This window comes from Passer montanus, unplaced genomic scaffold, assembly GCF_014805655.1.
Source record: "Passer montanus isolate IOZ18808 unplaced genomic scaffold, ASM1480565v1 scaffold82, whole genome shotgun sequence".
In the NCBI taxonomy this organism is placed as follows: Eukaryota; Metazoa; Chordata; class Aves; order Passeriformes; family Passeridae; genus Passer; species Passer montanus.
The window spans coordinates 2,380,417-2,404,342 of NW_024373479.1; the positions used below are offsets into that span (position 1 = coordinate 2,380,417).

Sequence of the window (23,926 nt, forward strand, 5' to 3'; positions counted from 1 at the left end):
AGTCGTCCTGCACCCCGAACTGATCAGCCACCACACCAAACTCCCTGCTCACCACAGACACCTGGTGACTTGGATTAAATCATGCCTGAAATCTGAAATGTAAATCAGCTGGGGAAGGCATTAATGGCAGCAATGTCAGGGCTCAGTGCAAACCTTCCCAGGATGAGCTGTCCTGCCCTTGGCTGGGCTGACAATAAAACTGTGACATCACGTGCAAACGAGCTCTAAACTCAAACCAGGTGCTGGGAGCTGCCCCGATGTGTGAGCAGGGATGGTGCTGGGGCAGGAGCAAGGCTGAGCACGGCCAGGACACACAAAACAGCCAGTGCAGCACAGGGCTCCCTCCTGCCCTGCATGGAAAACACTGGGATTTGTGCTCTCTGGTGCCAGTTCCACTCGGGGCAAACACTGTTAAGTGAACAGAGTTGCTGGTGCTCATTTCCAGGTGTGTGAACCTTCCTACAGCTCTGGAATCAAGCCAGCAGCACAATAATGAGGGGGTTTCCATGTTTGCTTATTCCCAGGACTGCCCTGGACCCTGCAAAGTGCTGGGAGCTGCACTGACAGGACACAGCTATTGGAGAGCACTGTGACTTACAGCCAGAAAGCTCCAGAGCCCCTCCTGGCCAGCCACATGGCCTGCTCCCCATGACTGACCCTCACCTTGCCCAACAAGGCCCTTCCCAAAGGTGAAAAGCTCTCCATGAGCAGCTTTTCACCCCATCATGCAATGCCAGGCCAGCTGCTCACCCTGTCCCCACATCCCTGAGGCAGTGCTGGCAGAGAGCTGTGAGATCAATTTTGAAAAACACTGAATTCATGCTTGTAAGAGAAACAATTTTGATAGCCCTACAAGCTTCCACTCCCTTTTTGTGGGTTTTTAAAAAATTTCCTGAATACACCTGACATTTTCAAAAGCTCTAAATATCATGCACACATGTGGGTGAGTTCTGTTTGTGGTAAGCTCCTACCTGGCAAGTGGTTGTAGCTGAACCACAGTGAGTTTGGGTTAGATGCTGTCACTTCCAGCTGAGAGACACTGAGTTTATTTACATTTGTTAACTTCCAGTCTCCTGATTCTTGAAGAACAGCAGCCTCTGAAATAAATTCTGCTGGCTCCTGTTCACAGGGGGGACCAGGTCAGCACAGAAGAGGCAGGTTTGCTGTCCATGAACCAATACCTCAGAGGACAATAACTGCATTTCTCATTTTTTGCATCCTGGTGTTCTGGAAAGCACAGTCCAAAGAGTAAAATCCATCACTGGAGCAGACTGGCCCAGGAGGGGCAGCTGGGAACATTTCAGGATGTGCTGCAAAGCATCACCTGCACAACAGAGTGGGGATCACACACAGAGCTGTGTAGAGTGTAAACTGTTCTTTATTTTTTGCTGGTCATTTTTTGGAACACGCCCTGGCTGTTCCACAGTGACTCTGAGGCAAGGAGAACTCAGAACAGAAAATCTGTTGTACAACATACAGGTCTGACATGAGCTGGGCAATTTTTTCATCCAGATCATTATTAATTTCTTTTGGGAATTCCATTTCCACGTGAAGCATGGCTGGATGAACACTACTGAAGCACACAAATACCAAGACCACCACCACAAACTGCAGGAATTACACAGCACTTTTATAATACTGAAAATTCTCTCCCACTGGCAGTAAGTGAACATGTCCAAAGGTTTCTTTGTATGGAGAGCAGCTGCAATGAATGATTTTAACATCAAAATCAACTGGAAAACAACAATTTCAGGTGAAGTGTTAAATGAAACCTAACTAGGAAAGGAGTTCTACCATAATCCTGGTTTTGAGCACTGTTGTTTAGCAGTCTCCTTCCTGCCATGCTGCTGACAAAAACCACTCTTCACACCCAGCTTACCACAGTCCAGCTGAAACTGGGACAAGGAATGGAAACAGGAGAAAAAGAGAAAATAAATCAAAGGCAACCAATTAATTTTCATCTCTCACATTGTTCTTCCTGCTCAGCTGGGGAAAGGGAACCTTTCCAAGTGAGTTCAGAAATGCTGTGGGTCCCTTCATCCATTCCTGTCAAGTCTTCAGTGAAGAAGGTTGGAAAATGCTGATGACAGGCAATAAAGAAGAATCACTGAAATTCATAAATCTGGAAATTTGGAAGAAGAGTATCTGTATGCAAGAATAATGAAGAAAATATTTGTCAGCATTTAAATGAACTGAGAGCTCCACACTGGAGGCCTCTTCTGCTCAAAAACTTCATGCAAGTGCACAATTGTAGAAAAATCTTTTGAGAAACACAATGCACAGCACAGCCATGGGAGATGAGAATTATAAATTACTCTGGTTATTCATCTTGGACAACACTCACACCTTCTAAATTTGGGGACAGAAATCTTTTTCTGCCCCTCTCTCCATATTTTAAGTTATGAACTACAGAAACTCAGAAGTAGCAGCATTTCTTGTTCTTTTCCAGATGAAAGGTAACAGGCATTCTGTAAACCCCTGTGCTCTCCTTTCTGCAGCCAAAATGTAGTAACAGAGCTCAGCAGAGCTGTGAATTGCTTCCATTCAAGTATTAACCTCACACACTGGAATTCATCATTCCAAAGTCTACCTATCAGGACAGTCAGTCAGCAGCCAGGCTAGTCAGGATAACACCCAAGGATTAAAAACAATACTGTAGTGATTTTTGCAGCACTGCAGGAATCCCCTGTAAAATTAACACTTTATTTCAGGTATTTTTCAGTCATATTTTCAAGATGATGCACACAAACCCAACTGCCCCAGGGCAACAGAGCATTACAGTGCATGGTAAGAGACAGCTTTTTCAGGGAGAGGAGGGAAGAGCAAAAGCTCAGCAAAGCTTTGCCAGCTTTCTGTCCCCTCACAGATAATCTAAGTATTCAGACTTAAGCATTACTGGTTAGAGTTTAAAATAAAAGTGACTGCAGTAATACTCAACAGTGACCAGTACTACTCAACAGTATGCTACAAGAGCAGATAATAAATGAGAAACCATTTCCATAAAATTTCTGATAAATACACTCCTTAAATTCTAGTGTCTGACAAAAATCCCTGAGTTAATTCTCATCAATGTAAGGTCTCCTGTTTTCCAAAGAAGTTTTGGTTCAGTTCTGACAGAAAATCACCTCCTAATGTACAGCTGTCAGTGCTGACTCAAGGTAAACTTTTACAAGGTATATATTTAGTTTCCCACAATAGTGCCAGAGATTTCACAAGCATCTGAATCCCTGCAGTGTAACAAAGCCCATGAGACTCAGCTATCAAAGGGCAGCCACAGGCAGGAAGGCAGCTGCACCTGGTTAGCAGGAGTTTGAATTGGAAAAATAAAGGCAAGTTCACTTTTTAGGCAGATAATGTCACATCCCGTGGTCACCTTGGTTTTCTGCTGGGTACACATGTGACAGGAGCCACTGCCAGTGCCACAGGAGCTGGCAGCTCCTGGCCAAGTGTGGATGTGCTGTTTCTGGTACTGCCAAATTATTACAGGGCTCACCTGGAGCCAAGAAACCTCTGCTAGAAACTTTGTTATAAAAATAACAGCAGTCGTTTCCAGGGATCCTTTTCTTTGGGATCCTACCAAAATTTCTGAGTTAGTTCCTGCATCACCACATGCTTGTATTTCTAAATTACACTCCAAGAAGGATACTTCCAAGCCAAAAGGATTTCTGAAGCAGCACTACCCTGCACCACCTGGGTGCCTTCAGGCCATCCATGAAAAACTGAACAGTAACTCCTGGACTCTGAGAGAGCCAAGTGATCTGTGGGCAGGAGAAATCAGGAATAGAGAAGGTGATTCCAACTCTGCTATTTGCTGCTCCTCCCCTTTAGACAGGAGAGGATCAAGCAGCTTTTGCTTCCTTAGGGCATGAAATCTCTGAAGAGATAAAGCCACTTTAGGGCCATCAGATCCCACCTGATAGAAGGAAATGCTAAAAACCTCCCCATGGTCTCAGGCACTGTTTTCAATCTCCTAAAATGAGGAACTTTTCTTGTGGGTACCCAATACCATTTCCAACAAAGCCAAGATGGTGTTGAGAATTGCATTCACATTCAGGAGGCTAAAAAATAAGGAATTACAAAAGACTACATGGAAGTTCACAGACATCTGAGGTAAAATTAGGGTTCCATAAAAGTCAAATTTCCCTTTGTTTTCTACAGAGGCAGATTTTCTTTTTTTAAGCCCAAATCTTCTCTGAAACACAAAAGAACATAAAATATAGAAACACTTTATGAAAGACCTGAAAGATTTGTAAATATGGGAATAAGAGAGAAAAAGAGAAGAGTCTTTCACCTGGTGAGGTACTGAGGTACTTGGAGTACTACTCAAAAGTAGCTATTAACTGAAAAATGTATATTATTAACTGCAAAATGAAAACACCAAAATGAAATGCTACTAAAAGCTATTGGACAAAATCTGCTAATTTAAAAACTACATCAGGATGATTCAAGTGTGCTGACACAGAAAAACTGTATTTTAAAAAACAATTAACAAATATTATCATGACATGCCCATTAAACTGAGCTAAGGCAATTGGTCTCTGGATCCATCTTAGGATAAATCAGGATAAACACTTGGAATCAACAAGTTCTTAATGTGAACTGGCTGAAATTTTGGAAATTAGTCAAACAACAGGAATCTTCCAAGGATTAGGACAAGGTGCACTATCCTATGTGCACATATCACAATATGCACAAAAAGACTGATGTCATGTCTATTCACCTCATTGTTTTGAAAGGACAAGTTATTTCAAGTTTCTGTTTTGTTCCCCATGTGCCCTAAACCATTTCTGCATTGCAGAAATTCTTGAGACCTTTTTACCTGTCCTCATTACATCATCAAAAACTCTTATTTTAGAATGGCAAAGATGAATTGTCCAGTAACTGAAGAGTGACTCAAGATTAAAGGAGGACCATCAGTAATGGAGCTGAAAAGAGCATTATTTCCTCCTTGGCAGCTTTGGTCAGTGCTCCTTTAGGATGTCCAGCACTCACTGCAGCAGTGTTGGCACCTCTCTGCTTCTTGCTGTCCTCCTGGAGCTCAGTTGAGTGTCAATAGTTCTTATTGATCAACCCAATTGAAAATTATCAGAACCAAACTGAGAAGACCAACACAAATGCCAAAAATGACCAAGGCACATGCCTGTGAAGAAAGAAAAGCAAAAGTTACTGTTATGAAAGTCCACAAGATCAGGTACAAACTGTCTTTCAAAATAATCTGTAATGTTTCAAATTATTCAGTCTTCAAACACAAAGAATCTGCTTAGTGGGAAACTAAACCAAGCCTGGGATAGTTTCCCTGGGAACTCCTGAAGCAGCCTGGTTTCCCTGCTCACACCATCCAGCTGCACAAAGAACAATCTGCCCTTTACAACTCTAAACAAATGGAGAAACTGATTCGTATTTTACTCAAAATACAATTAAAATGACAATGGATTTTTTACATTTTTGAATAGCCAGATGATGATAAAACCACAGTTCAAGAGACTGCAGCTTGCTGATTTATACAGACCCCCAAATCTGCTGGAACTAGTCATGACTTTAGGTGGTCAGAGGGCATCATTATTAGATTTTCTTTCAGATTCCCCGTTTTGTCAATACAAGAGCAGCCCCATGAATCATAAGAATAGCAGAAAAACTCTGTATAAACATTTTGTCAGCATTTTGGCCACTCTGCTGAGCAGTGGTTAAATGAAGACAGACAGTTACAGTGCAAAAAGCAGGCAGATGCACAAATTCCAGCCCAGAACTTAACCTACTACAACAAAAGAAAAACCACAAAGAGGAGGGAAAAAACCAAACAAAAAGGAAGAGAACAAAAAAAAAAAGAGATGTTTTTGCAAAGTCTTTTATAGAAAACAAGCACAAAAACTGTTCCACTTAAATGCAGTTTAGCTTTGTCCCAAGTGCCCAGACACCAGAGTAACAGGTAAAAACTGAGCAGAAGCTGGATTAAAAGTCAACATCTGAAAACTACAGGGAAAAGCACATAATCAGATCAATGGTCCAGTACACAGACACACTGCTTGCCAAAAAACTCTGGTGAAGAAGGAGTTTCAGAAAGACCAGAGCTACCAGGAAGGATGAAAGAAACTGCTCAGAGATTTTGTGAGCTGCGATGAAAACGAGAGCTTTGCCCCTCGGATTGTGCTCCACTGTGTATTAAAATGCATTTGAAATGAGCCTCTTTAAACATTATTAGTGCAGATGAGAAAACAGAAAACATACCCCAAGTTTCTGTGGTGAAATAAAGTCCTCTCTGTTAAGTTTAAGATAAAATAGTCCAGGATATACAAAAAGCAAGCATGTTGATGTGGTTGAACCTTTCAAAAACAGAAAGTAAGATTTTGTTTACAGAAGAGTGAAGTACACTGCAGAACCATATACTGAATTTTTTGAAGTTAAAATAAAAACCAACCACCACAAGAACTTACCAACTACTCCAAATACATTTTTTATGTCTGGCACATACATTGCAAACAGAACAACAACTGTATTCAGTGTTAAGGTGACGAGGATATGGCAAATCCACGACCCAGGAAGATTTGAGAAAAACACCATCAACACAGCTTTCCTTGCCTACACAATAAAAGACAAACACTGTGTGGGTAAATACATACATACACACACATTTTTTTTTTGGATCTTATCTCAATTCCATAACTTTAAGAATTACATAATTCCAGATGTGAAAGAACATTTTAAAAATCAAAATGCCAGAAGATCAGTAATAGATTCATGCTTTGTCTCTCTGTGGTGTAGAATGTAATTTATTACTGTATTAAAGCAAGATTTATCACTTGGCCATTAGTCTTAAGAAATGTCTGGCCCCTCCCTGTTTTGGAGGGACAAAAGAAGGCCTGGGAGATAGTAATTTGTCTCTTTGAAAATGCCTGGTAGCAAATGTCAGCACCTTGCCAACTGATGCATAATCTATACAGTGCTTCCATACAGAGAGTTTTGCCTGCACAGTTTTTGGTCCCAAAAGAATGAATTTTCAATTCTACCACAGTATTGATAAGCTAAACTAGGGGGGTTTTTTGGTGAAATAGGTCTGTATGTGTTTTTAATTTACAATTAAATTGAGTTTCAAGTACAAGTGTGTTTGTGTGTGGGTGCGTGCATGTAGAAAGGAAAAACCAAGTCAGCAAAACTCAATTTAAGAGAAAAAAAAAATCAAACTAAATAAACTTTAGAAGTTCTGAATTCTCTAAATTAAAAACAATGCTGTGGGCTAGTTTTAATCTGAAATCTGTCTCAAGAGCACAAATTAGCTTAGTGGTTAGTTGTTATTTTGGAGCTTTCATGGAACATATGCAAATATGTGGTCTTTGATCAATCACTTGACAAGTGAATAAGATACACAAGACTAGATGTGACTCAAGAATTGCAGTCTGCAAAACATTAGTGACCAGTGCCCAGTGCCAGCTCCAGAGCTCTCAGGAATACTCACTGGGAAATGGATTAGAGGGACTGTCAGGAGCACAGCAAACAGAATGGCTGCCCTCACAGTCATGATGATGGTGTCGTGGGGCAGGTACCTGGAGTAACCCTGCAGCAGCTCAGAGTCCACTTTGTCTGCAAACAAGACAAATTAATTGCTTTGTTAACCACTGGAGAGCTAAGGTAATTAGCAAGGTATATTAAGGTGACATGGATCCATCTGCTTGGGGGATGCTGATACACTCTGGCATTACTGATACACTAGGAGGCAAAATCTTCAGGGAAATTAAAAATTTCAGGAGTCAATGCCAGGCAGAGCCTCTGCTGAAGCCAAAGATGCCTAAAGAGAAAACACAAATGTGAAGGAGACAGCATAAAAAAAAGAAGAAATTTAAACAGCAAAAGTCAGAGCACTGAGAGTGGTCTGCTATCCTGATTTTTTTCCCTTTTTTTTTAATATTAACTCTGCTTTTTTGGACTTCAGAATAGACTGGAATTTTCAAAGTCCAGTCACCCTGTGAAGTTTCAAATTCACAGAAAACAGAAGAAACCCTCTGAACCACAGAGAGATGAAACATGCCTCATTTCAAAGAGGGAACTGTTCTTTTGTTTCCAATTTAAAATAAAATGTTTTACATTTTCTCAGACTGGTATTTTAGGAACAGGGAACAGACTTTCTCTGTTTAAAGAAATAAGTTAATTAAACAAGACAACCAAAAAGTGAAAAGAAGAAGAAGCTTGCAAGGGGAAAAAACCAAACCAAACAAACAAAACAACTCTCTTACAGACATCCACTCCTGGTTCCAGCATTTCAGGCTCCTGAGTCTCAGAGTTACTAAAGGAAATGAAGCCTGCAGGAAACCCAAACCATTCCCAGTGAAACAGACTGAGAGGCTACAGTCAAGACAGGGTCTGGTCCCAAAGAAATCATGGCAGTAAAGGTAACAGGAACTGGGATGGCTTCCAAGACCATTTTTTTCCCCTCTTTTTTTCCTCTCCTTCTTATTAAGATTTCATCTGGACAGCTGCCCTGCACTGCCTACTGAACCTCTCTGAGTTGCACTTAAATTTACATTTTCCAACAAACCTCATGGAGACAGTCAGCAAACAGCAAGAGTGGCCAACAGGCTATTAGGGCCTTCAAGCCTCCCCATATAATTTTTCTAAGGTTTCTGGATATCTAGGGAATATTGTCAGACATGCTTATACTTGGGGGTAAAAGGTACAGAAGTGCCTAACAATCTGGAATTATTAGATGCTGAAAGCCAATATTCTTGGTGCTGTGATAGACTTTAAAAAAAAACATTGTGTAGATAAGGGGTCTGAAATCTTTCTGAAGTACAAGGAATGCCAGACAGAAGTCATCCATGTTTAAGCTCTACTGAAAATCAGTACCCAGAAGTATTTAGAAGTCCAAATGTAGAGTAATTAAATTGGTATTGCAGCATACTGCCACCTAAACTCCACAGTAAATGAAAATGTCTGTAGAATTTGGTAGGGCAAGTGTGATACCCCACCCATTCTTCTGATTGGTAATAAAAAGGTACAGTTACTTCATCAAACATCAACAACATTTCTAAGAAATGTGCACTTCTTGGTTCAGTTAATGTATCAAACAAACACATTTCTGGCTCAGGAACCAGAAGCATGTGCTGGAAAACCCAGCTCACAGCTTATCCTCTTGAATTTTTAAAATCTGAGGGTTCAAATGTATTAATGCCTGAAGTATTCCAGGCAGGAGACATTTATCTTTTATCATTAACTTTTGTTCTAAGGGATACCTGAAGAATACACTTACCATAAAATGTCAGGTACCCAAAGAGAGCAGACAAAAAGTAAATTAGGAAACTCAGACCAATTCCTGTGACAGTTACATTCTGCATTCTCCTTTTGGATGGACTAAAATGGAGAAAGAAAAGGAAATCAGTGTTGTTTTATCAGTATTGGGGATGATTAAACACAGCACAATCTCTACACCACCTTGCCTTTCATAATAAAGTACTGGCCTAATTTAAGGCCACTGAGGATTTGCTGAGGTCTGTGCTGTCACTGATATTTAGGGGGTTTCAAAGTATTTTTAATCTGGTTATTAAAAGGACACAATTAACACTGTCCCCATCTTGTATGGAATTTAGACTTCCCAGTGTCTCTTTTAAATGAAAATTGGGATTTACCAGGATGATACCTGTTCAGAGCCAGGAACAGAATCTATGTCAAAAACCCTCACTGGATCAGATATGGCCAAATGCAGATTCAGTTACAGCCACAAAAACTGACTATTAAAGTACCTTAGCAAATGACCTTTTTTTCTCCTGATTGTCCAGGGCAGGACAATATCCTGACACTTATGATGGAAACCACATTTGCTACTTTTCACTCCTCTAAGAGAGAAAAAGCCAGTACAGACTAAAACTATACATTTCCCAAAACCATGAAAGCTCCTTATTCTGCAGTGAATTCTGCACTAACCTAAAAATAAAAATTACTCATTAATTTAAGAAAAGTATTTAGGGATTAATTTAGGGAAAGTATTACCAAAAAGGTTATAATTCTATTTTAATATTGCATTGTTCATACATCACCTTTGGAGCTCACAATAGATTGGCAAGACTGAGGTATGGCAGAGAAAAGAGAATGCCATAGTTGGTATTGCATAAGCACTCTGAAACAGAAAGAAAACATCTTGTAAGTTGTTTGCTATTACTGCTAGCTGGAAAAATATCTGTATGAGCTCAGAATTCAGTTCAAGTGTTGGAAGTCAGTGGAAATATTTCCAGATGAATGCTTTGAGAAAAATCTCCACAAGACAGAAATGGGGTCTCTAATCAGTCCACAAAAATTCAACCTTTTCAAGTCATGTCAGTTCAAGTGGACATAGCTCAGTTTCATCATCAGGAGAAGTCATGCTGCCCATAAGCCAAAGACTGGAAGATTCTTTTTTGACTATACTAAAGCCAAGTACTTATGTAGAAAGAGCAAGATGTGTCCCAGAGCCAGTGTATCATCTGTGAAATTCTCTAAGCATTTTTCCAAATTCTAATATCCATGGCTACCTGTCAAATTACTGATTCCTTCACCCTGATCTCACTATTTTATTACTCCTTTAGAAAAATTTGGATAAAACTTAAAATATAACAGAAAATATTAACAGGAAATATAACATTCTTTGGCATCTAAAGCTTTAAGACAGTTATGTAATTAAAGATGCAACCACACAATTAGTGGTGTATTATTCCAAAAATTTGTAATAAGAGAGATGAATCATCTAGAACAGCTTACTGCAATTGCCAAGTAGAAATAGCTGAACTGTAACAAACACTTTTGTGCTGAAATAATCAGGCCCATACTGGTAAAGATATGCCACCTTCTATTGATAAAGGTAATTTTAAAAAAGAAGAAGAGATGAGTCCCAAGATTCTTCCAAGCACAAAAGGCCAGAATCTCACATTAGATGTTTCTGGCCAAAGCACCATTTCTTCTTTGATCTACAGACAACATTTGTCTGATGTTTGCATTGCCCAAGCTTTTTTTTTTCCTTCCCTTTTTCTTGAGAGGGTAGGGTGGACTTTTGTTTTTTCAGAGAAATGCAGCCACATCCCTCCTAGATCTCACTACAGGGCTATCCCAGATTTACTTTTCTCCCTTCCTCTTCACCCCCCAGAGACCAGGGCTCTACATGGCACTTCCTCTCCTGCAAGCCTTGATGGGTGGTTACATGATTTAAATGCCAAATTAATTAACAAATACCAGAGCTGGCACCCAATGAGATGCACAAGTTTGCAACAGGCCAGAAGAAACAGCTTCAGGTAAGGAAAAACTAAGGTTAGCTTCAGGAAAGCTGCTCTACCCTGCCAGGAATTAAAAGCACACAGCCAAGGAGCACCAACTGCCAGCTGAGGGCTTGATCTGATTGCATGATGAGGCTGGCCACTGCTTCATCTGTTATACTTTCTGTTTTGGTCATATTTCCAAAATATTTTCATAAATGCTAACTTGGACAATCAGCCTTCATATATTAAAAAAAAAAGTGAGACTGGATAGCACTTGGCAGCAGGTACAGAAAATATTTCAGCAGCCCATAACGAGTTTTACACAAGGACAGCTTACCCTGGGTAAGGTTTAAACCCCAATTTTTAAAAAACCACCACCCCCCTTTAAGTTTGTGTATTGTTAATAGAGATTACCTCTTTTGAAAGATGAAAGAGCATTGCTTTACAATCCCCAGTAGAATTTGAAACCTGTAAAACATAAATGCAAAAAAAAAAAAAAAGGCATAATGAAAGAATAAGCCCAAACCACAGACATGAAACTTTTCAGATTCTGTGATGATTAATAAAAGAAGGAATTTAAATTGCAAGCCATTCTGAAAGTGTTAATGTAAAAAAAGCATTACAGTTTACTAGTAAAATTAGAACTTCAAACCAGCATGCAGTTTACCTGTAAAGTCTCTATGGCACTACTCAGAGGCAGAGGACAAGGGATCGACCATTTTTTAACCATAACCTGCAGAGACAGCATATTTCATGTATGAATGATATCCTAAAAAAATCAGTTTTCAATTTAGAAACACACAGCTGAAGTAGCAGCCTGGTGGAACACCCAGCAGGGAGCTACACCCCCAGTAAATCAGCCTGGCAGCCAGAAGGAGACTCCCAACAGCCTGTCAGTGCCATTCCACCCAGCTGCTCGCTGGCACAGCTGGCAGCCTCATGGCCCAGGGATGTGGGGCACTGCAGTGGGCTCTGACATGAGCTGAAATGCAGGCAGCACTCCCAGGCAGCCTCCCTGGGCTGCACAGCAAGGGCCTCCTGGGCAGGACTGCTGCTGGGCTAGCGAGCCCAGCCTCGCGCCCGCAGCACACCAGCCCTCAACAGAGATAGAGCAGAGCCCAGGGCTAAGCTTGAAAGGCAGAAACATATGGTTTGGACTAGAAAGCAAAGGAAAAACAATAAATGCAATTATTGTCCCTGAATGTCATTGGGCCTTCAGCTACACCCTGCTGGTTTAGGGACTGCCAAGTAACAGGGCTGAAAATCAAAGGGAAATTAAAGTAAGAAATGTTACCTCCTTTTTCAGGAGCCCGGTTTAAAATGATAGTTGCATTGCTCTCCTCACCCTAATTAATCTCCTATTGTAGTTGCCTGGCTTTAGAGGTTATAATTCTTTTGAAGCCTAGAGCAAATCATTAAAAACTTAATTAAAGACTCAGATTCACAAGAGGAATAACATGCAAGGGAGCTCTTCTCCTGGCTCAGAGAGCTACATGGTGCATGCTGCCACGCGGTGTTCCCCAGAGGATTAGATGCTCCCTCTTGTCACCAGCGCCAGGAGAGGCAAACAAATGTCACCTCTGGCCAAAATGTGGGGAAAGAAAACTGTGGGTGCACAGCAGGCTGAGGGCAATGTGGCAGGAACACGTTTATGGAACCAGGTGGGAGCCTGCTCAACAGCAGCCTGCAAACTCCAAACACTAAAATTTAACTTGGGTCAGGCTGTGTGTAAAGGCACCCAAAGAGGGGAAGGCTTTGAAGGCTCCCAAGTAGTCAGCTTTGTAGGAACTCCTCCACTCCAGTCTAAAAGCTGGAACAGGCACTGGGAAGGGGCATGGAGCTGAAGGGCAAGGTTTGGGGAAAGTAAAACGTGCCTGGAAGTGGTGAGGGGAAGTTTTCCTGCAAGCCAGAGAGCAAAGATTTATATAAACATTGCAGAGGGAGGACCAGACAAGCCAAACCTAAAAGGCTGGAGAACATTTTGCTAAAATAAATGTGAGACAGATTAAAAACAGACTGAAGTGGAAATAAGACAAAATAAAATGTACTAGGTGCATTTTAAAAAAATCTCTATTTATATCTGACCACTTGCTTAATTATTTAAATGTATTTGGGTTTCCAATTGTAGTCCAGTGAGTTTCCCCAACAGGAAAGGATTTTTAAGCTGGCAGCACAGCCCAGTTAGCTGAGCAGTCATGCAGGCACCACAACCCTCCTCTAGAACTTTAAGCCTATTTCATATAAACATTCTTTTGAGTATAAAAAATGTTTGGTTTTAAGAGAAAAAAACTTAAAAATCAAGAGAGATTCTAGTGGAAAAAGGGTATTTTAAGCCCACAACAGACACATTGTTAAAGAATAAAGTTAGAGAATCAAAGTGTTCTAATATTCTCAGTGATTTTTTGTATCCTGCAGAGGGAAAACAGGAATCCCTTTATTCCAGCAGTACTGACAGCACTGGGCAAAGGGGCTGTCTGTGCATAACATCATTCACTGCATATGGCAGGTTCCCAATCTGCAACAAGTTTTGTTCTGGGAACACAAACAAGAGATTTAAACAAACACCATCAGCAATCATTAACACCTTTGCTAACAAGCTACCAATAATGCTGTCTCCACACACACAAAAAAATACAAGTCTGTCTTTATGCTTTACCAATACATACAGCAAGAGGGAAGGCAATAACAAAACAAAAAAAAAAAAAAAAAAAAAAAAAAAAATTAAACAATCTCAAGAGGGATTCTAGTGGAAAAAGGGGATTTTAAGCCCACAACAGACACATTGTTAAAGAATAAAGTTAGAGAATCAAAGTGTTCTAATATTCTCAGTGATTTTTTGTATCCTGCAGAGGGAAAACAGGAATCCCTTTATTCCAGCAGTACTGACAGCACTGGGCAAAGGGGCTGTCTGTGCATAACATCATTCACTGCATATGGCAGGTTCCCAATCTGCAACAAGTTTTGTTCTGGGAACACAAACAAGAGATTTAAACAAACACCATCAGCAATCATTAACACCTTTGCTAACAAGCTACCAATAATGCTGTCTCCACACACACAAAAAAATACAAGTCTGTCTTTATGCTTTACCAATACATACAGCAAGAGGGAAGGCAATAACAAAACAAAAAAAAAAAAAAAAAAAAAAAAAAAAAAAAAAAAAAAATTCAACAATCACAATTTTTTTCCCCTGAGGATTCAAGTCAGGGAAGTATTCAACAACTGAGCAACAGAAGTGCTCAGGACCTCGCAGAATTTGCCTTTGAATTAATAGTTACACATACTGGTTATTCTCCTAGATCAACTCATCACAATGTTTGCCATAGTTTTGCAAGTAAAGCCTAGAACCAGTTTTTTGGCTTTAAAGGAAGAGATACTGAGGCACAGAGAGGACATTTGAGACCCAGAACAAAGAAGTCTCCAGCCCTTTGCTCAGTGCACTCCCTGACCAGACTGACCAGGATGTCTCTTTTCTGCAGGCTGCAGTAAAATTGTGCCTTGCTGGCAAAAAGCTGAACAGATGGTGTGCACTTGAAAAGGCACAGAATTACTGTATATGCAAAATATAATTCTATCACTTCCATATGACTAACACAGTTCTCTTCTGGAACAAATTAAAACGTATCTGCCACACAGAAATTAACAGTGTGCAAACTAAAACACCATTTCAACAGCACGTATCACCCACTTCAAAGCAATTAGATATGAAAACTAAACCACATTTAATGCCTTTGACTCTCAGGGCCTGGACAAGTCAGAGGGAATATTCTGTCAAGAGTATTGCTTTTCTGGAAATATCCATAATGGCTTTTAAAAATTTTGACCTCAGCTAGATTTACTGTGGCTGCTGCTTTGCCATGTAACAAGAAAAAGTAAGCACACAAACTTTACCATTTCATTAAAAATCCAGCAGTCTGTACTCCTTTTAGCACTTTGTAGCCACATTTTTGATAGAGAATCACAAACTAAATTCTAGTTTAACTCATCCCAGCTTGGCATGGCTGCACACAATTCTTACTTACACATTTGCCTTTTCAGGGACTGAAGTTGTTTTCAAATGCATCCACCCATTACAACAGCTTTCCTCAGAGATCCATACACATTCCCTTTGAAATCCAGGAGCTGAACTGGTTTTAAAACCCTTGCAACTTGCTTCAGCCAAAGGCCTGTGTCAGCATTATAGTCAGTGCTTTTTCTTACCTATTTTTTTCCCAGTTTTTTTTTCTTTTAAAGATAAATTTTAGGAGAGAGGTCAAAAGTTAAGGTAATTTATAAATATTACAAATGAATTTCCATTAACTCTGGAGAGGCTGTGGCTGCTTCTCAATATTCAGCTTAAGAAGAATACTTCCCAAGGTCCTACAAACACTGCAGCTCTCCAGGGATACCCTAGGGAGATGTTTTGACAGCTTTGAAGTTTGGTTTTATCACATGGTTCAGTTCCTAATGGATTGCCTTGGTCTCCTGGATGGCATGTTTGCTCAACTTGCCTTCAACTCTGTTTATCCCTTTGTAAAACAGGTATTAAATGCAAGTCAATGCAAGCCAGAATGACAGGGCAGAGGGGGAATATTTTTGCCAGGCTCCCAAATGAGATTCAAATAGATGACAGAGTGAGAGTTGCTCAGTTGTACCACATATTACACATGTGCATTAACACACTTTTTCCCTTTAAAAAGAAAAAAAAAGTGCAACTTAAAGGCACAATTTCTCTCTTAGATCTGCCTAGCAGGTCTCACTTTTGATATCTGGAAACATCTACCTCACAGGGGCCTTGAGAGGGTGAACATCAGGGTCAAAAACCCCCATATGGCTCAGAGAAAAGAACTTTTCCTTTCAGCTGGAAAGGAGAATAAGGTCATTGAGGTATTAATGAATCTTGTAAACTGCCTTAATGAAGTTCTAGTTTTCTTTGCCTTTTTCTGAACTCTGTCACTCCATTATACATGTAAATTTAATTTATTTTGGAGTATATTAAATTTTCTGCTGTACTAGTTGCAGTTAAGTAATAGTTAGAAGTTAAGAAAACAGAATTCCATTCCTCTGCTAGTAGGGAAACAAAAATATATGTGCCAGCTCCCTTTGCTGCACCATCAGCAAAAAAAAAAAAAAAAAAGAATTGTTATATTTACCAGCCCAAAATATAATTATTTTAACTCTTTTCACATGCTTGGAAGTTCATACACATTTCCCAGCCTCAGCAAACAAATGTAATCTGTCCAAGCAAGCACATACTGAACCTGAAGAAAATTCTAAATTTCACATAAAAAATTAAGGGGGAGAGGAAGACAATTAATTTCAAAACAGGCTTGTGAAAACATTCAAACAATAAGGAAAAAAAAAAAAAGAAGCTGTGCAGAGATTTTTTAACTTACCACAAGAGTAAAGTACACCGTAAAGAAAAATGATAAACTACTTGTGTAGCCAAGAAAGCCTGTAAAATAACAGTAAAAATAAAAGAGAATTTATAAGGAAAGTGATCCTAATGTACAGCTAAAGCTTTACATTTTAGGCATGTTTTCTATTACAGTGCTTGGTATCTGGGGCTTAGGACTCAGAATAACAACATTCCAACTGCCTGTCACAGATCATTTATGTAGTTTTGTAGGGCAGAATTAGAACTGGCTTACCACTAATGGCATGCTGTAAGTAAATGCAGCTCTTTAATGTTCTGCTGTAAAGATTTTATTTTAGTATTGCAGACAAAATACTACTGCAACCCAAGTAATAGGTTAACTAGGCAGGGCTGGAAGGCAGAACACACTACAACAACTGAAGTAATCACCACCACCAGCAGCCCCCTGCCAGTTTAAATAAATAAATAACCCATTAAGGTTTTAAAGTCTTCAACTGTAATTGCTGCTAAAGTAGAATAATATTCGCTTCTCTCCTTTAATTACTCACCAATTTTAGGAAGAAGGGCAAGAGGAAAAACAATGCAGACTGAAGTAAGCAGCAGCAGCAGTCTCCCATCGAGGTACCAAGACCTGTTGGAAAACTGATTTAGGATTGATACAAAGCTCAAGAGTCCTAAAAATAAGTTTAACTTAGAACTGTGCTCTTAGACAAAGCAACCACTAGGACAAGAAAAAATAATTTCCTGTCTCACATGCTATTTCCATGAATTTGTACTCCTAGTTTGTACACTGATACAAAACAGAGCTCCCAGATTATGAGGAAGGACAGCATCATTCTGTAAGAAACCAGCACTGCAAGCAATGCTCCTCAGGCAAGTGTCTGCATGGATCAAGGGTGTGATGTGTGCCAATTAATAATTCTCATCAGCACAATATGCAATTCCCTGCCTTGATTCACAGCAATGGTCAGAGGGAAGGGTATTTGAGACTCTACAGATTCCAGCAGAAGCACTTACACAGCACAGGGTGTGTCTAAAAGTGGATTACAATGAGCTGCACATTTACACACCTGAAGAAACAGCAACATCAATTCCCACTCACTGCTGAGCTTCCCTTCCTTGCATACATCCATGAAAATGTAAAGGACAGAGAGGATAAAAATTATGCTGATGAAATCTGGTAGAATGTTTATACATAAAACCACACATATTAAAAAAGCATTGCAGAGGCACATTAAGTCCTCAAACATTTAAAATATATGTGAAGCATCAAAATCCCATCTCTGAAGTGAGGAAAGCACAGATGGGTAAGTTGTTAATATTTTGAGGGTGGCTGCCCTGACCTGGCAAAAACCATATCCTGGACTGATAAACATCTTGCACATCAGCCTCCAACTTTACCACCTATAAACACCTTGACTTTTGACCTTCCAGTTTATTTAGTCCAGGATATGGTTAGCACCTAATAAACAGGCAGCACCTCAAATTATCATGAGGGAAGTACCACAACACCTGTGGTAAAGAAGAATTATCATACAGGTATATTAACTACTGCTGTACATCATGGACAGCCACTTGAGTGGCTTGAAAACTCTTGTTTGAAAAGAAGATGTAATGTAAATGAACAGAGAAATTTCAAGTTTGAGGGCATGTTCACTGTATCAAACCCAAAGCAACCATTAGCTGACAATGTCTGTATTAAAAATGAGTCAAAATACATCATTCTTCAAAGTGTATTATTAGTTCTGTCTGATACTGCTACAGTGAAGAAGCAACTTTGCCAAAATCAGCTTCTTGCTGTAGCAATTATTCTTCATGTTGTTATTATTTACCATTTTTAAACATTTTCTTTCTTTCCAGTCTGGTGGATGTTCAGATTAGGAGGAACAGCATCATGGCAGAGAACATAAGGATCATGCACTATGTGGAGATGTGGGACCTCAGTTTGCATCTCCTGATTTCAAACCCACAGCTGCTACTGAGGTTCCCAAGCTCAGCAGAAGAGACAGAAAATTATTTTGGTTACTTTACGGTAAATGAAGAAACATTTTGGAGGAGGAGGGGAACAGAGAGGAAAACAGCAGTGAGGAAATGAAGGAGAAAAAGTAATTTTGTACACTGCTTCATTCTGGAATACCAATTCTTATACTTAAAAAGACCTCAGAAAAGTCCATAGTGGGCTGGTTATTGGAAAATGTCTCCATTTTCTCCTCAAAGTACTGATGTAAAAATACACTTACTTTCCAAAGGCAGAATAAATGTTTTGATAGTGCCTTTAAAATCAATCTGATCTGTAAATTTAATCCTATATGATAAAAGCACTCAAAATATGAAATACAGAATATAAATCCTTGACTCTGCTGAAAAAGCTCTGGCATGCAGATGTTTCTCCTCCCTCCCCCAAACTTTAACTAAAAGCAGACATTTATAAATTGCTTTAATTTCATTCCTGAATTCAACAGAACAAGATATTCTTATGTTCTAAATTAGGATCTTACTCTCAGTTCATATCAATTATGCAACTCACAAGCAAGACAACTTAATTGCATCAATCACATCCTCTGACAGGGTCATTAAATGTTAACAGAGGGCTCACAAATTACAACTTTTTAACACAATCCTCATTTGAAACGATGTTCATGTCATCAAAACTATGTGGAATTCCTGTTATGCAGACAGAAACATCTCCACTCAATATTAATAAGTGTTCATATTGGATGGTTTTGTTTTTTAAAAAGACATGAGGATGTGTTTCAAACACACACACACACACCTGTTAACCTCTACTTATAAAAATAATTTAATGCACAGAACATTCCTTAAATGGCTTTCCCAAATGTACAGCTCAGGAGGGTTTATGCATATAAAATACTCTCACAGATAGTTTAAATGACATCTTTGATACATCCCAACTACATTTAAGATCAATTCTACACCAAATGAAAGCGTATCAAATGCTATAATGACTTAACAAACACAGTTGTGCAATCCCATCTGGAAACAAGTGGTCCAGGTGAAGAAGTTGAATCAAACTATTCAATATTTATGGCCTTTGCATAAATAAGTTGCTTCTTAAGCTTGGTATTTGATTACCTATTTTTTGTTGAACAATTTCCTACAATTTATAAGGTCAGCTAGTAAAAATGTACACTTAACATCTGCAAAAAAATACACAGACACAAAAGATTATGATCTAGTATTCATATGTCAAAATAAATTAAATATAGATGTGGGCAGACATATGTGCATGTTGGTGGAATACTGCTTGACCACTGCACTTGAGTAATTTGCTTGGACAAACACTAGAGGAGGGAAATTGTGTTAAACAAGCATTGATTGATGCAAGAACTCCAATTTACAGAGGCAGGAACTGGATGAGACCAGGCTGCCAATCACCTAAGCATGGGGCTGTGGTTAGGATTCCTATAGCAAATTTCAGCTCTTTCTAAATGCAAAGCTGAACTTCATTCCCATCTCCAACTGTAGTTTCAGCTAAGGAAGAAGCATGGGTGCTGGTAGAGCTGACAGGTCACTGAGGATTACAACAGCTCATGTGCTTTGGAATAAACAGTTCAACACTGCAACCTGAGTGCTCACATCCAGGAGATCTGAGGTTGGACCTGGACAAAGCTGCTGGGAGCATTATCCCACCCACAGGACCTTAATGAAGAAGTTTTCACAGTGCTTTTTTAAAACAGAATAACCCTTGGAGCAGCACAGGGTTGAACTCCAGGTTCTACCTACCAGGAGTCTTCTTAAGCTGTTTGTTTCTAAGTGTATCTTTGCTGGAAGAAAATTCACTTTGAATAAACAGAGCTGACATAAAATTAAAATTAAAAGTAGTAAGAGATGTTAGATGCTAAATTTGGGGCTGGACAGATTGGAATACATGCAGCAGATACAGCAGCAGCTCAACATCACTGTGTATGAAGAGTGAGGTTCAAGTGTGAGCTTGAAGGAGAAGCACCCAATGAAAAGCTGATACCTATCACAGCTGGAAGAGATACATTAGCAGATTAAAAATAACAAATATAAATAAAACGTAATAGTTTGGGGAAAAAAAGAGAAAACTGACAAAAAAAAAACCTTACTAAAACTGTGAGGGCCCAGGGGGCAGAAAGACAGAAAGCACAACATATATACATAAAATGTAACAGTTTAGAAAAAAAGAGAAAACTGACAAAAAACCTTACTAAAACTGTGAGGGCCCAGGGGGCAGAAAGACAGAAAGCAAGATTACAGCCACAATTAATTTTCAAACTCATTATAAAATCCTGAAGTTGCAAGTGATAAAACAGGAAATCAACTAAAGTACCTTTTGACAAACTGATTTCCCACTTAAAATTCACCCACAACATTCAGGAATAATACAAGCATCACACAGCCTTGAGACAATTTCACCACATTTCAATCCAGAGCAAGTTTTGAGCTCAAAACATCTGAAAATAGCAATTTGGAAAAACAGCTGCAAGGCACTCCAAGATACACTGTTAGGACTGACAGGAGCATGGAACAACTCAAACAAGATATTTCAGTGCTGAAGCTGCAGTGTTTGCCTTCGATTTCTTGTGACAGTTCCAATGGAAATGTGAGGGACACACTCCTTACAAACAGCTTTACAGCTCAACTGCGAAAAATAACTTCTTTACTGGGAGCCAAGTTTAGGAATTATAAACCAAGTCTGGAAACCTGGCATTTTTCCCAAGACAAGTCCAATTACTAGAGCAAGACAACAAACTATTTCCATATAAATGCCTGCCATTTTTTGTACTGTGATTTTGAATTATGTGAAGTGATAACATGACAGCAGTGGAAATGTTTCTTCTCCTCTCCCTCCCAGCACCTTCCTGCTTCCCCTTTTAAAATATTCCAGGAAGGAGATTCCTGTAGGTGGAGTTCTGCCACTGACTTTAAGGTCAGCAGGATGGGAAATCGCCATGAGGAAAGAATCACGCTCTGTGTGTGTGTGCTGCAAAAGCCTGCACTTGCCAAATACATTTCATATTCCAACAAGTCATGTAAACGACTATTTAAATTCACGTGTGAGATCAGAGAAGTGTCAGCACCCATCTCTTTCAGCAGTGCTGGACCCCTTTTTTCTCCAAGACAAACACAGAAGGCACCAAGCATTTTTCCTTACCCACTCTCGGCTCCACTCAGAAGCCCCGCAACAGCCCCAGGAAGTTCAGACTTGACAATTAACAGATAAGATGACATGGCTGCAAACAGAAGCAGGACAGATTTAGCAGAGGAGCAGCAGCATCTCAGCCAGCAGGGCTGGACCAGCAGGGCTACGCCTGGAAGATCTCAGCTCTGCGTGAGACACCGCGGCACCAGAACCAGAATTTATTTTCTCATATACTTCCTTTAAAAATAGCTGCAAGTACTGCACTGATGTCAGCTAATGCCTCCAAAGAGACTCTTACAATGTGAGTCTTGAAACAAGGAAAACATAATCCAAAGGACTAAAAGGCAAAATAATATAATATATAGGCTTGCACTTCTACCTGGGAATATAGACCTACAGGCTAGAGACACACTGTAAGGCTGCAGCTCTCCTCCTTCCACTTTGTGAGACATTATTCATGATGAAAGTAACTAATATTTGTTTCTCTCAATACAATAAGGTTTTTTAAAGACTCAGTTTTCATAGTTGTTCAATTGCCGTTGCACTAAATAAATACAAGACAGAAATTCAAACACAAGTATAGGACTTGAAAGGGATTTTTTATATGCTGCAAGGTTTCGTCCTTAGAGCTAAGAGGATTATCAGTGACAGATCCCTGCTTCTCATGACAAATCCATCACCAACAAGATCCCAACAATAATATCAAGTGCAGAACTGTACAGGAACTGTGAAGCAGAAGAGAAATTATTAGCTACTCTTACAGGATTATTGACTTGAAATTAAGTGTTTTTAATTCTATTCAACAAAAAGCAATCCAAAAGCTCCTTCACAGCAGCACTTTTCTCCTTCACTAAATACTGTGATCAAAGGAAGGAATGAGAGGGTTTTTAAATCCCAATTTATACTAGTCTGATTCCTTCACATACCCTTCATGTTGCTTTTTTATGTAACCAGCAGAGAATTACTCAAAAAATCAAACTTTACAAACAGCTTCAACGAGCATCAAAGCCTAGGTAAAACTAATTTCCATCCTGCAGCAGCAAGTAATTTTAGTATTGTGTCAGTAAAAGCTTAGTTACATTCAATTCCTGACAAAAACTCATCTGTTGTACTCAAATTTTACTGTTTTTTATTTATTAATTCTTTAGAATTTTATCACAGTGTATTTATTCATGCTTTAAAATTACAACATTACATTTTTATAAGGCAAACCAGCAAACTTTCATAAGCTGATATTTGAATAAGTTTGTGTGGGATTTTTTATTTAAGGAACTTTTTGAATCTTAAAAGAAAAGATATGTGGACTCAGACACTGCTGTATTACAGAGGTTACTGTTAAATTCAGAAGAAAGGGTAAGGTGATCCCAATAAAGAAAGAGAATTCTATTAACACAAAGTGACATCTACCTACCACAAGGTTAAATTAAAACCATTTGGTAAGTCACTAAATAATAAAATTCACTTAATAATTAAAAGCTCTGGTTTTTTCCCAATATTTATGTACCTTTAGTGCCATGTAGCTGTTGATTGTGTGTGCTGAGGTATTTATTTGCTGTCCTGATTTATTCTCCTACAACAGAATTTAGGTTCAACCAGAGAGAATTACAGCATGCATATTTCTAAGGCACTAGAATTTCTAAGTAAATTAACCCAGTTTTTCATGCTAAGTTGCAGGCACCTGCATATTTCATTCTAATTTTTAAAAAAAAAAACTAAGTGGGGGAAGAGGGAAAGGAAAATTCCTCTAAATTGCAATTCAACCTTATTTAACCATTAGCCTTCTCTCCTGTATGATACAATACTTTATACACAAGCAAGTCAGAATTTTCATATATTTACGTCCTTCAGAAAGATTTCAAAACTAGTTCTTTTAAAGTCTCCACTGCAGAAACCTTCAAATTAATTTGCAGATCAGATTTCCTCCAATATGCAATCTGTCACTCTGCCCTTGCATTCCTATTAGCCCCTGGCTAATCACTTAATCACTTATCCTTTGTTGCTCACTCTTTGTTTTTGAGAGGAGTCCTATTTCACTGAATTCCACTCCTAAGGAGGGAGCCAGTCCTGCACCAAGGAAATTGTGCATGCTGAACATTTGTGTGCATCTTTCCTCCTTTCTCCGGGCATATGGGAAACAATTTCACATAGTAGGATTTTTTATATTCTCTTCTTTGTACTACAAGATGAATAATGGATATGAAATAATTTTATTTATATCCTGATGTTGGAACC

At 39.2% G+C, this 23,926-nt stretch overlaps 1 protein-coding gene across 2 annotated transcripts in view; it reads right to left on the reverse strand.

The window, feature by feature from the left end:
* Positions 1–1,360: 1,360 nt before the first annotated feature.
* Positions 1,361–23,926, reverse strand: part of SLC38A6 (solute carrier family 38 member 6) — a 38,263-nt gene continuing 15,697 nt past the window's right edge. For both annotated transcript variants that reach the window (XM_039733013.1, XM_039733014.1), the window contains exons 6-16: positions 21,707–21,785; positions 17,115–17,197; positions 16,586–16,644; positions 11,878–11,943; positions 11,625–11,678; positions 10,023–10,102; positions 9,239–9,339; positions 7,451–7,575; positions 6,432–6,576; positions 6,226–6,320; positions 1,361–5,140 (exon numbers count right to left, since the gene is read on the reverse strand). In XM_039733013.1, coding sequence (XP_039588947.1) covers positions 5,060–5,140; positions 6,226–6,320; positions 6,432–6,576; positions 7,451–7,575; positions 9,239–9,339; positions 10,023–10,102; positions 11,625–11,678; positions 11,878–11,943; positions 16,586–16,644; positions 17,115–17,197; positions 21,707–21,785 — 968 coding nt within the window. In that variant the 3' untranslated portion in view covers positions 1,361–5,059. The remainder of the gene's footprint in view (positions 5,141–6,225; positions 6,321–6,431; positions 6,577–7,450; positions 7,576–9,238; positions 9,340–10,022; positions 10,103–11,624; positions 11,679–11,877; positions 11,944–16,585; positions 16,645–17,114; positions 17,198–21,706; positions 21,786–23,926) is intronic.